Source organism: Heloderma suspectum, chromosome 6 (genome assembly GCF_057233095.1).
Source record: "Heloderma suspectum isolate Gila_16-S chromosome 6, 16-S_ref, whole genome shotgun sequence".
NCBI lineage: Eukaryota > Metazoa > Chordata > Lepidosauria > Squamata > Helodermatidae > Heloderma > Heloderma suspectum.
Window position 1 is genome coordinate 101,829,075 of NC_139463.1, and position 12,029 is coordinate 101,841,103.

The 12,029-nt window shown below is 48.5% G+C and overlaps 1 protein-coding gene across 5 annotated transcripts in view; it reads right to left on the reverse strand.

Moving 5' to 3' along the window:
• Window positions 1-63: 63 nt before the first annotated feature.
• LOC146342125 (myosin-10-like) overlaps window positions 64-12,029 on the reverse strand; it is a 75,100-nt gene continuing 63,134 nt past the window's right edge. For 3 of the 5 annotated variants that reach the window (XM_084805692.1, XM_084805690.1, XM_084805695.1), the window contains 4 exons: window positions 11,871-11,979; window positions 10,521-10,693; window positions 7,769-7,792; window positions 64-2,638 (listed from right to left, as the gene is read on the reverse strand). In XM_084805692.1, the coding sequence (XP_084661818.1) occupies window positions 2,458-2,638; window positions 7,769-7,792; window positions 10,521-10,693; window positions 11,871-11,979 (487 nt within the window). In that variant the 3' untranslated portion in view covers window positions 64-2,457. The remainder of the gene's footprint in view (window positions 2,639-7,768; window positions 7,793-10,520; window positions 10,694-11,870; window positions 11,980-12,029) is intronic. The other 2 variants (XM_084805694.1, XM_084805693.1) reach the window with 1 other exon arrangement.

Below are 12,029 nucleotides of genomic sequence, written 5' to 3' on the forward strand. Positions count from 1 at the left end.
TGAGCCCAAGCTAGGATTTGCAAACCCTTCATTTTGAACTCCCCAAGTGCAGGACTAAGCTGGCCCTTTTTTTTTTTTTGCCGTACCGTCCATCTGTTGCTGGCTTATAAAAGGTGCACACAATGGATTAGATCCAAAGTTTATACTGAGATAATGAATGTAAAACACTTTAAACACACTAAAGTGCTATATAAGTGCTAGATATTACTAGTAAGCTTGCAATCCTAGCCACACTTACCTGGGAGTAAGGCTCCATTGAACACAATGAGTCTTGCTTCTGAGTAAACATGCATAGGATTGGGTTGCAAGTTCTCAAGCTTTGGGCACACAAGGAAAAGCCATTTTAATGTCATAGCTTTGCCCAAATTAATGATGGGAAGTGTGGCGACCTCCCAAGTCACATGCACCATTCAGGAATTAAAATTAGAAGCCAAGGTGAACAAAAACAGAGCCCCAGGATAATTAGGGGCTCTCAGCTTGCTTCTGTTTCATCTTGTGATAAGATCTGCTTCACACAATATATATTGTCCTATATGGAAGCAGCAACAATTCCTAAAGATGTGTAACTGTGGTAAGAGATACACAAGCAATTTTCACACATGATGGCGTATGTGTTTTTCCTCACATGCTGGTTAAGTCACATGTGAAGCAGTGCTAAGTCTCCATGATGAGCAAACCAAAGTTGTCATTCCTAAAATAGGTGAAGGTGGGTCATGGTCAGAATTCATTGTAAGCACGAAGTGAGGATCTGCTTGTCTGAACTAGGATCTAGTCTCAGCTCCATTAAGTAAGGTCACCCAGTTGGATTTGGAGGTTAAATCCCTTCCCCAGTAAAAAAAACAACACACACACAAAACCCCCTGTATCCTGATGCTTCAGAAGAGAAACAAGGACAATTTGGAAGCAGCTGTCAAGGACTGTCAGAATTCTTCATACTGGTGCTTACCACCTGCCCTTCCCACCAAGTTCTGCACCAAAGAATCTGAATTCCTTCGGCCAGTCCGTACAGTTTCATCAAATAAGTTTATTTTGCATTCTTTAGATCAACTTGCCTGCCTTATTTTAAGCTGAGCATCTGAATATTTTTTTTGCAGAACTTGGCTTTTTATCTTGGCAAGGAGCCATATAGTAGCAGAAAGAACATCAGGTGCAAAAGCAGAAGTTTATAAAGCAAGGGGCAAGTAGTTACAGCTACTGTAATAGCAATATAATAGGTACAGAAGCAATAGTACCTGAACAGCAAAGGCTGTTGCAGATACTATCTGGATGTTTCTGAATGTAAATCCACAACTCACGAGGACTAGAAACTTGGTCTGTTTCTCTCTCTTTCACGCCTGTGCAATCAAACAAGATGGAAAATGCTAGGATATTGTCTATTGGGCCTGTCGTTATTGGTACTACTGGGTTTGCAAATCCTGACTTCCTCAGGATAGGTTTAAAAAAATCCAACGTCACAGCAGATTCAAGGACTGGAGGGTATGGGATGGGGAGGAGAGATCAAAGTGCTCTTGGCTGCTGGCAACAATATGCAGAGGAGGTGGGATCAAAATCTCAGAGAAGGCAGGCTGAGATGAATGGTTTCCAGTTCATTCCTCGTGTTCGCCCAGGATCAAGGCAGGTACAAGCGGCAGGTGGAGGTTCAAAATAACTCCAGCCGGCCAAGGTGTGCTGGAAAAAGCAGCAGCCTTCAAGAGATGATAAATTCCAGACATCCTTCATGTGAAGAAACTTGAGAGGCCCCTATGGTCCCCTGAGGAGCCGGAAATGGAAGGCAAGGAGGCCTCCGGACTGAGAGGAAGTGGAGTGGATTTGAGTAGACAGGGAGCAGAAGGCCCCCCCGGTCACAGCTGCCTCTCGGCACTGGGCAAAGGGGCCCCTGTGAAAAAACAGCAGTCACCAGCCGGAGCTGAATGCATCTTGGAGCCAGGCACGGAGACTGCTGTCTAAACACATTTGCCCAAGCAGCAGCTGCATGGTTGCACAGGGCCATCCATTCTGTGTCCATTGACTGCTTTGCTGCCCAAGCTTTGATGATTATTATAAGACAGTGGGCCAGGACTTCTTTTACACATTCTGACTACAGTGGTGGGGAGAGTGAAGAGGAGAAAGAAGAAAAAAGGTGCAGGAGAAACATTGGCTATTTGAGATGGATTTTTCAGTTAAAAGGAATATAGTTAAAATCTTGACCCCGAACTCCCCCCCCCGCCGATTTTCCACCCCTCAGGGGTGGCTGATATTAAAGTGCAGCCTGACAGGAGGAGGACTCGCTTGAAGAGCTGGGAGACTCTTGAAAGAGGAGCCACGGTTGGCAGCAGTGGGTGTGTGTGTGTGTGTAGCAGGAGGGGGAGTGTTTTCTGTATACACATCAGGCACACAGTGTGCAAGGATGGGCTTCCTACTCCCCCTCCCCTACCTGAGATCCACCCCACCCACCTGGGGTTTCGCCCCCCCCTCTCCTCATTCAGTCTGGGCTGGCTGATCAGCCGGGAGCGCAGGCTGCTGCCCCTGAGAGGGTGTCAGGGGCTGGTGGTTCGCAGATGGGGAGTCACTCTCCGGGTCCTCCATCTCCTCATCCGAGACGCCGTCCAGGCGGAAAACCTGCCGCACAGTTCGGGTGGTGAAGGTCAGGGGCGTACGTCTGTGGTGGTGAAGAAAAAAACAAGAAAATGGGCATTTATACCACAGCACTCAACCTCAGCCAGCACTCTCCTCCTTAGAGCTAGCTTATAGAGAACTGCCCCCTACCCCTAAGAAACAGGCACCTTCCAATTACTTCTAGAGCTTTTCTACAGGAGGCTTGTAACCCACAGTTTTACCGAGGCGTCTGTTTCCAGATTCTTTGAGAGATTAAGATTAACCTCCTTACACGTGTTTTTTCCCGGGTGGGTTTCTTTCTCTTCCTTTCCTTATGTTTCATTACACAAGCACTAGGTGGCACTGTGATATAGCAGAATTGTGCAATTTCACTAGGCTTTATACTGCCCTTCTCAAATAATACCAGACTTTCCTCGTTAGAACACCCCCCACCCCACCCCGCTAAAATGGTTGCAAAGAGCAGGAGAGGCTCTGGAGGAGGATGTCGTCATGTAAAGGACCCGCAAACTACTGTGATCAGGAGCGCACAATAAAGGCCTCATGTAGAAGGGCTCCTAGTCTGCTTCCAAAGCCAAGACAGGAGAAGCTGAAGATTCTCTCTTTCTCTCTCTCTCTAGCAAGCGCTCCTATCACCCCACTACAGCGGCACTCGTTCTATTGGAGCTATTCCCTGATTTTGCTCCTGCTAAGCCTGGAGAAATTGGAAGCTTCACCTCTACCACACATCTTCCCAGTGCAATCCTGGCGGTTCAGTTCAAAATACTGGAATGGTCAAAGCTGCCACTCAGATCACCAATGCCCATCAAAATAGAGTGTGCACTGTAGAAATGCAACGGACAGAAGCAGGGGTGCAGAACCTCAGGCTCAGAGGGGCCAAATCCGGCTGTGTGTGTGGTGTAACTCCAGCCCTCAGCGTTCCCCATTCATCAATGGATGGTTTCCTGGCTTTTGTGCAGCCCCTTCCCCCCATTCCAAAAGGTTAAAATGCCTCTCCCAGAGCTTAGCTACTGGCAGTAATAGCTTTAAGCTGAAAGGTTCTGGTGTTTTTGCCCCTGCCCCTTTTGAGTTTGGCCCTGCCCACCACTAGAATGGGGCCCAAGAGCTTCTTAGAAGGTACATTTGGCCCTTGGGCTGAAAGAGGTGCATCTTGGGAGAGTGCAATGCCGCCACCATTGGCATCCATGGAGCGTCATGGCCAATGGCAGACTTCCATTCAATGCCAGACATTCAGGCTGTGTATGCGTCACACTAGCCATTTTCCTGTCTTTGTTCTCCCATCCCGCTTCCCTAGATCCAGGAATGCCATGCAGAAGCTTCAGCACCTCTTTCTCTGGTTGCTGGGCTTCAGCGTTGCTGCAGCACTGCTATTCTGCAATCAGCTGGAAGTGGATTAAAGCATTGGATGTGTAGTGCCAGTGTGGTATAGTGGCAACAGTGTTGGACTGGGAGCTGGGAGATCCGGGTTCTAGTCCCCACTCGGCCATGGGAGTTCACTGGGTGACTTTGGGCCAGTCACAGACTCTCAGCCCAACCCACCTCACAGGGTTGTTGTTGTGCGGATAAAATGGAGAGGAGGAGGATAATGTAAGCCGCCTTGGGTTCCTTGCAAGAGGAAAAAAGGCGGGGTATAAATGCAATAAATAAATACATAAATTGGTTCTGCATGCCGCAATATAGCACTATGCTTTCTGACAATGCCTGTGCCCCTGGCCAAGATCCTTTTATTATCAGTTAATATTAACTACTTCCCATTCAGCACAGGTTCCCACAACTTTAATCAGGAACTTCCTTTTTGTGGCTTTTGCCTCTAATTGCTTCCTGTTCAGTGCAACGCAGTGTTAGTGATAAATGCTCTTCAATTAGCTCCTCTTACCCGAGGTGTGGGGACGGGGCACCATAACTAGTTTTCTCTTTAAAAAAAAGAAAAGAAAGAAAATGGGGAACTTGTGCTGTTTCTCAACAAGAAAAAGAGAGGAAACCATTAATTAAGGCACCTTCTCACCCTGCAGGGAACAAGAAATGATTAACAGCTAAGGGGCAATTCATCGCTAATGCTGTACATTGCTTAATACGAAACAATTAGCAGCAGAGGCTTCAAGAAGGAAACTTCTAATTAAAGGCACTATAGCGCTGAAAACGTGCAATAACATCTTGCCAGTCCATACGTACATATTTCACTATTTTTAAGTGAAAAAAATCTCACAAATCAGACCTAAAAAGTGATAGGAGAGCAACACAGAAAACACTGTAAATAACATTTGACATTTGTTGTCTGGATACTCCATAAAACTGGAGTAAGCAAAAAGTAACAATTCCAGACTAGCATGGAAACAGTCTTTTTTCTTTGTTTTTCTAGAGCTTGTCATTTTACTAGGGGCCCAGTATCTCTTAGATTCCTAGTTGCAGTTGCTGGAAAGCAATACTTTTGCTTTACGAAGCCGCAACTATTGTATGTGCATTTTGTTGAGAGGGTTATAATTTGGAGATTCTCAAACTGGTCCGTGGAAAGGTTGTGTAGTAGTACAGAGTGTCTGTACTTCGACCCTGCCCTTGGTTTATTTTATTTTTTTCTGACGATGAAGACCAGGGCCAGATTATTGAACAGGCTGACAGCACTGATTTTGATGGTGATGGTGATGATGCAGGTACTGAAGAAAAAATGTTATATATATGCGCGCGCGCACTTTGATTTGTAGGTGGAAATGTGTTTATTAAGTGGTCTGCTGAGATGCCAGCAATTTTCAAGTGCTCATGAAAAAAAAAAAGGCTTGAGAACCAATGTTCTGAGTCATATACTGCCACAGCCTTTCAGATGGGTTGGATGACAGCTCCCATCATTTCCAGCCAGCATGGCCCTGACTATGCTGGCTGGGAATGATGGAAGCTGTAGTCCAACCCATCTGGAGGGCACAAGGTTGGAGAAGCCTCTTTTAAATCCATCCTTAACATCTCCCTTCCATCCATTTCTTCATCTGTTCCTCACATTCTTCTTGTCAACAATGTTCGCTTTAACGCTGCTTTCCAAAGAGCAAAGTCTGCGGCTGTCACTCTTCTTCTTGGCAGTAAAGCTCTGTGCCTTCATGTGGGTGCAAGAAGGGCAGAAATTCAACAGGTGGACTACATCTCCCAGAATGCCTCCTTGTTGGCTGTGCTGGCTGGGGATGATGGAAGTTCCAGTCCGACACATCTGGAAGGCACCAGATTGGGCCAGGCGGTGCTAGCTTCCTGGTCACCACCCAGGACATCACTGCAAGGGGCAATGTTAAGTCCCACCCTCTCCCACTACTGGCTGCATTTTTAAGCAGCCCATCCGTTCTAGATGCTTTTTACGGTTGCTGCTTTCGATTTGGGGAAAAGAGAGTTGATGATAGGGCTGCCTGCAGGCGGCACTCATGAGCCAACAGAGACGCATCCTCCCCCGGGAAAAAGGAGTGACGTTATCTGGAGCGCCTCTCTCTCCTAGCTCTGCACAGTAGGTTCGGAGTAGCGGGAGCAGCCTTTCCCAAGCTGGGGTCCTCCAGATGTGTTGGACTGCAAGTCCCATCGTTCCCAGCCAATGGTTTGGAATGCTGGGAGTTAGAATCCAAAACATCTGGGGGGCACCAGGTTGGGGGAGGCAGAGCTAAAGGCTCCTCCAATGGGAAAAGTGCCTACCACAGACTCAGGTGAGCCTTATCTACTGTGAATAAAGCAGCCAGGAACTCAGATTTTTCTAGCCCCTCTTGCCTGAGAGAGCATAGCTGGAAGCTCACGTCAATAGCAAGCACCCACAGAGCAAAAGCACCCTCCCACCCCTGCGCAGAAGCACTCCCACAAATGGGAGTCAAAGTTGCCAGAAATGCCAAGGAAGCCCAGCTGTTCTTTTCTCCTGGGGCCAAAGCAGACACGACGGGGCAAAGACCACGATCAGATCTCCTGCCTTAACAAAAACTGAATCCACATACTTAAAAGCAATGGGAGGGCCCCCAAATTGGATTGGAGCAGCAAGGCTGGCAGGAGGAACTGCTTAACCCATTCATCCACCATGTCATTTCCTAATTTTAACCCCCTCCTCCGGCTCCCCAACAAGCTGATATTAGCCTTGCTGAATGGGGGGACAGGGCCTGTATTGTGACAGCCAGTGTGGTGTAGGGGTCAGTATGTCAGACTAAGAGCTTTTCTACATGAGGCTGTTAATCCGCTGCAACTACTTTCAGTTTCATCACAGAATTAAGATCTGAGCATTACACAAGGCGCATTTCCTTTCTTGCTTTTCCACTACATAACCTCTAGGTGGCACTGCAGTATAGCAGAATACTGCAAATACACAAGAGGAAATTGTGCTTTCTTTCGCTTTAATAATTGAATGCTGCATTTTCCCTGCTCTAACAAACCTCTCCGAAAGTGCTGGTTAGACACAGAAGCAAAACTGGAGGGTCATGTAATCATCTAAAGAACCCGTAAACAACCGTGAGTAGGGAATAAGTGCACGATAAATGCCTCATGTAGAAAAGCCCTAGGACTCCAGCAACCTGGGCTCAAATCCTCATTCAGCCACAACAGTCGTTGGGTGATCTTGGTGCAGTCACTTATCCCTCAACCTAACCTACCTGACAGGGCTGTGTGTGTGTGTGTGTGTGTGTGAGAGGGAGAGTTAGAGAGATAATTGTGTATGTCAGCCTTACTCACCCTGGCACCCTCCAGATGTTTTGGATTATAACTCCCAGCATTCCTGACCACTGGCCAAAACATCTGGAGGGCACCAGGTTGGTGAAGGTGGGTGTATGCCATAAGGATCATGTGATGGAAAATAACTTTCTCTCTCTGGAGGTCTGGAGAGCAGCTGCAGCCAGAGCAGACAGCACTGGGTTAGACAGTCAAATTGTCTGCCCTGGTATGACATTCCTATCATGCCCATCTCCCTTCACTGTCTGTGGGTCTAACAGGAACGCCGGAGGGTTTTTAGATCAGGGAAACCGACCCCCCTGCTCCAGCAAAAAACCAGAAGATCCTACAGCTGCTTTGAAGTTCAAAATATAAGGAAGGAGATCAGATGGTGCTTCTCCTGTGTGGAGTTTGTTTCAGCGCTTTCAGGGAAGGGTGAAGCCAGGAGCTGCTGCACTACAATTGCACCCCCCCCCCCTCAACTGCACTGCACAGCACACACATGCACAACGGGAGAGTGAAAACATACTTCCGCTGCCGGCGTTCTAACTTGCTGTTGTGTCGAGAAAAAGATGGAATGTAACACACAGAGAGAGAAGGGGGGTGTAAAAAGAGAGAGAGAGAGAGAGAGAGAGAGAGATGCAAACGTGAAATAATGATCTGGAAAAGGGGAATTATCAGAAGGGAGGGAAGTATCAGAAAGTGTAACGGGACAGGGGGAATGAAGCAGGCTACCTAGGTCAGCCTTCCCCAACCTGGTGCAATGCTGGCTGGGGATGATGGGAGTTGCAGTCCAAAACATCTGGATGGCACTGGGTTTGGGAAGGCTGACTTAGGTTCTTGGGCAGAAGAACCAGCGGCTTAGATGGAAACAGAGCTGCTAAAATCACCACGTGGGGAGCTTGACGTGTCAGAGGATGGGGAGAACAGCCTGGAATTGAGGTTCTGTGCCGCTGCTTCGGGATGGGACTCCTGGGTTCTTTTCGGGGGGAGAGTGTGAGGAAAGGGAGCCAGGACCCCTGGGTTCTCTGCAGGGGAGGGAGAGGATGTTCATCTTGTGGATTAGAATTATTCAAAGGGTTTAACGGTGTCCTCTCAGGCTCTGCACTCAACAAGCCTCTGTCCTTCTGGATGGGTGTGGGGAACCCTCTGGCCATGGAGGTTTCCACCTGGCCCATGGGGCTTGGACTCCCACCACAGGCCCTGCCCCCTCCACAAGCCCTGCCCCCCAGAGGATAGCGGGGGCTTGGGGAGGACATGGGGATCACCCTGCATTTTTGCTAGATGGGCGATTTTGCCCATTGAGCTGGGGCTCTGTGGAGTGGGAAGGAAGGAGGCTGGGCACCCAGAGGATTCTTCATCAGTCCGCTGCCCCGGTCTCCTCCCCTCCCAGCCCACAGGGGCTGCCCCCTTTCCTTCCTCTCTGCGCTCGTGTTTGGGAGTGCGGAGAGGCAGCCAGCTGCCAGCGGGAGGGGGCAGGGAGCTTGGACTCCTGGGTCTGAGGTTGAGTGGTGGCTCTGGCCTCGGTTCCAGGAATCCGAACTATGCGACGGCCCCCCAGACTCTGTCTAGGGGCCATAGGATTGCTCTCCCTGAGGACTTAATCATGTTGCCCACAACATGAGGGCTCCATTCACTTGCTCATCTTGCACTGTGGTCTAGGCCATCTTCTGTTGACAACGACCTTCTGCTTTCTACCTAGGGCAAACAGGCCATCCTCCACAGAACAGAAAGGACACAAATCTGACATCAGAAATGGAAATATTCAACAGCCAGCGGGAGAACACTTCAGCCTCCCAGGACATGGACCTTGAAGTGGCCATTGCGGAACAAAGAAACGTCAAGGAGAAATGAGAGCGAGAGGCTACAGCATGAGAATTCATCAACAGGGTCAAGTTCTGTCACCAGAGGCTTGAATCAGGATAATGGATTTTTATCACACTGCGTATGTTAACTGACTTCCCTAGTGACAGGATATTTGTTATTTGTGTTACCAGCAGGAACTGTTCTGTGAAGGGCTGCTGTTAATAATGTGATTGTCACTGTTAGTAGTTTCTGCATTCGAATTTCCTTGTGACCTCTCTGTTTACAATCCCATCCCCCTCGCCATATGTACTACAAATATACACCTGAAATGCTTGGTAACGCTCCATACGTCTGATGATGTGGGCTACAGTCCAAGAGCGCTTATGCCAGAATAAATGACTTTAAGGTGCCACAAGACACTTTGTCGGTTTTACTGCACTAGACTACCATGGCCATCCCTCTGGAAACAGCTGTCCAGGGAGGTTTGCAGGTCTTTCTACAGCAGTTCCCAAACTAGCCCAACCACCACGAAAGGGAATGATCAAAAGGACTCCCGTGCGTGGCAAGGTACAGGCCAACTCCGGGCTGTGACCACAGGGCAGGATCCAGCACTGCCCTTCCGCAGGCGGCCCGGCCCTCTGGTCCCCGCGTGCACGGCCCCTAGCACTGGCAGCCCTAGTGCACCACTTCCGGGTGCAAGTGCCGAAATGAGCAGAAACATTAGTTTCCGGAAGGCAGAACTGGCCCCTCCAGTGATGAGCACTTCCGCTCGCTTCAGCACTTGCCCCCGGGGCGCTGTATTGCAGCTGCCAGCAGTAGAGGGCACATGCGCACCAGGGCCAGCACCCCCCCTGCACCCTTAACTGCTCTAAAACGGAACTGGCACTCTCATCTACCGTCCACTGAAAGCATGCAGAGGTGCCAGGGGATTGAAGGCCGCCACTCTGTGCCCTACAGCATCATGGCTGAAGGCAGCTTTCAGTTTTTCACCAGAGGTTCAGGCTGCGTGGCAGATTATTCCTTCTCCGTAGGCTCATGACTGGCATCACATTTACCTGAAATTATATTCTGTAGTCCAGCCTCCCCTAACTTGCTGCCCTCCCGAAGGGCCGGACTAAAACTCCCATTGCCCCTAGCCAGCATGCCCACAGGCCATGCTGGCTGGGGGTGATGGGAGTTGTAGTCTGGCCCATTAGGAGGGCAGCAAGTTAGGGGAGGCTGTTGTACCCTATTTAGCATCAGGCCTAGTCCAGTCCAGCTCTAGGGATTATGGAAATATGAGAACGGCAAAGAAGGAGAAGAAAGGATGGAGCCAAGAAATGGAGCATCTAAAGGCATGTGGGAATGGGAGGGCACCAGGGGAGATACAGGGCAGGATGACGCTTCCTCAGGACTCAGCACTGGCCAGAGAATGGGATCTCGCTCTTCCAGAAGGGCTGTGTTTCGAAACGTGGCCTGCGCCACGCACTACCCACCTGAGGCGGTTCCGCAGGCTGGTGACCTCGCGGTTCATGGACTCGGCGGACTCGGTGACATCCTCAAGTTCACGCTGCATGCGCCGGCGGCTTGTGTTGGCCCGTGAGGCTTCCTCTTCAGCCTCCTCCAGCTGCCGCTTTAGCTGTTTCAGCCGCATGTGGCCCTTTTCAACCTGCCAGGAAGACAGAGAGAAGAAGGGGGGGAGTGTGAAGCCTAAAAACGAGCACAAACGACATCCCTGATGCAAGTGAACCTTTGAAAGCACCTCAACACCAGTTCAACTTGTTTGCTGAGCCACCATCTTCTTTGCTGATTCACCCTGGCACAAAATTATTTTAAAGTATCAGATATTTGATGGGTTGTTCTGAGGATTAATTGGTGGTGTTTGCTCTAGACTTGTAACTTTGGGTATATTTACAGCAGCCTTCCCCAATTCTGCTGCCTTTCAGAAGAGCTGGACTACAGCTCCCAGAATCCCCCAGCCAGAGGGATTCTGGGAGTTGTAGTCCAGCACATCTGGAAAGCACCAGGGTTGGGGAAGGCTGATTTACAGCATCCTCTTTGTTCCCTCTTTTCCCATTTTTTAATATCTATGCTCATGAAGTATATGTGCTTTTTAAACACATTATCTTCTAATAACGATAATATAAGAGGTTAATTTCCCTTTTTAGCACTGTTTGTTGTCTCTGAAGATCTTTGTTGAAACATGAGGCCTAATCAAAGTATTCCTCTGGGCACCTGAGAGTCCCTCTTCCCTCTTTTTCTTCTACTCATCCTTTCCCCTCTGTTTCTTCTCTCCTTCAATGTGGTTCCCAAGCCAACATTTTGTTTGCCATTTTTTCTTGCAAAATAAACTAAATAAAATTATTGCTGTCAAAATGCAGGCTGCAGGGAAAGTATTTAAAGAAGAATGAGCGGGTACTTTCTTTTCTAAATTTGTATTTATTCATAGGCCACTTTTTTGCCAAAGGCTTCAAAGTAACAAAGTAAAATAAAAAAATAAAAAATAATGATATCAAATGCTAAACAAATCAAGAACAAAAATCAAAATAATTTATATATCTAAAAATAAACCAGTGCAGAGCAGCAAAAGAAAGCAGCAAAGGGATAAACAAACAAAGATGCCAGGGCTGGAGTTGCAAAGCTTGCCCTGGAAAACCGTTAACCCTGCTTTCAGTCATGCAGAGGGGGTACTTATAAATGGCGAGGGAAAGGTACTCTGTGCATGCTCAGAAGCTCCTTTTACTATTCCTTCATTGTTTCCTAAAGCTGAGCCCTAAGCACTGAAAACATGCCCCAGGACTCAGAATAGGGAAGGGAGGGGGCGATCATGTGTGTCTTCACCATACCTGATCTTTGAACTGATCTGCATTCCTCCTCTCCTCATCCACCTGCAGGATCACCTCCTTGAGTTTCTTTTCTGCCCTCCGCACAAGTTTCCCTGATAGGATCCTCTCCCTAAGAAGCAGGGAGAGAAGAAACGTGATGGTGAAGAGATACTGGGTTAG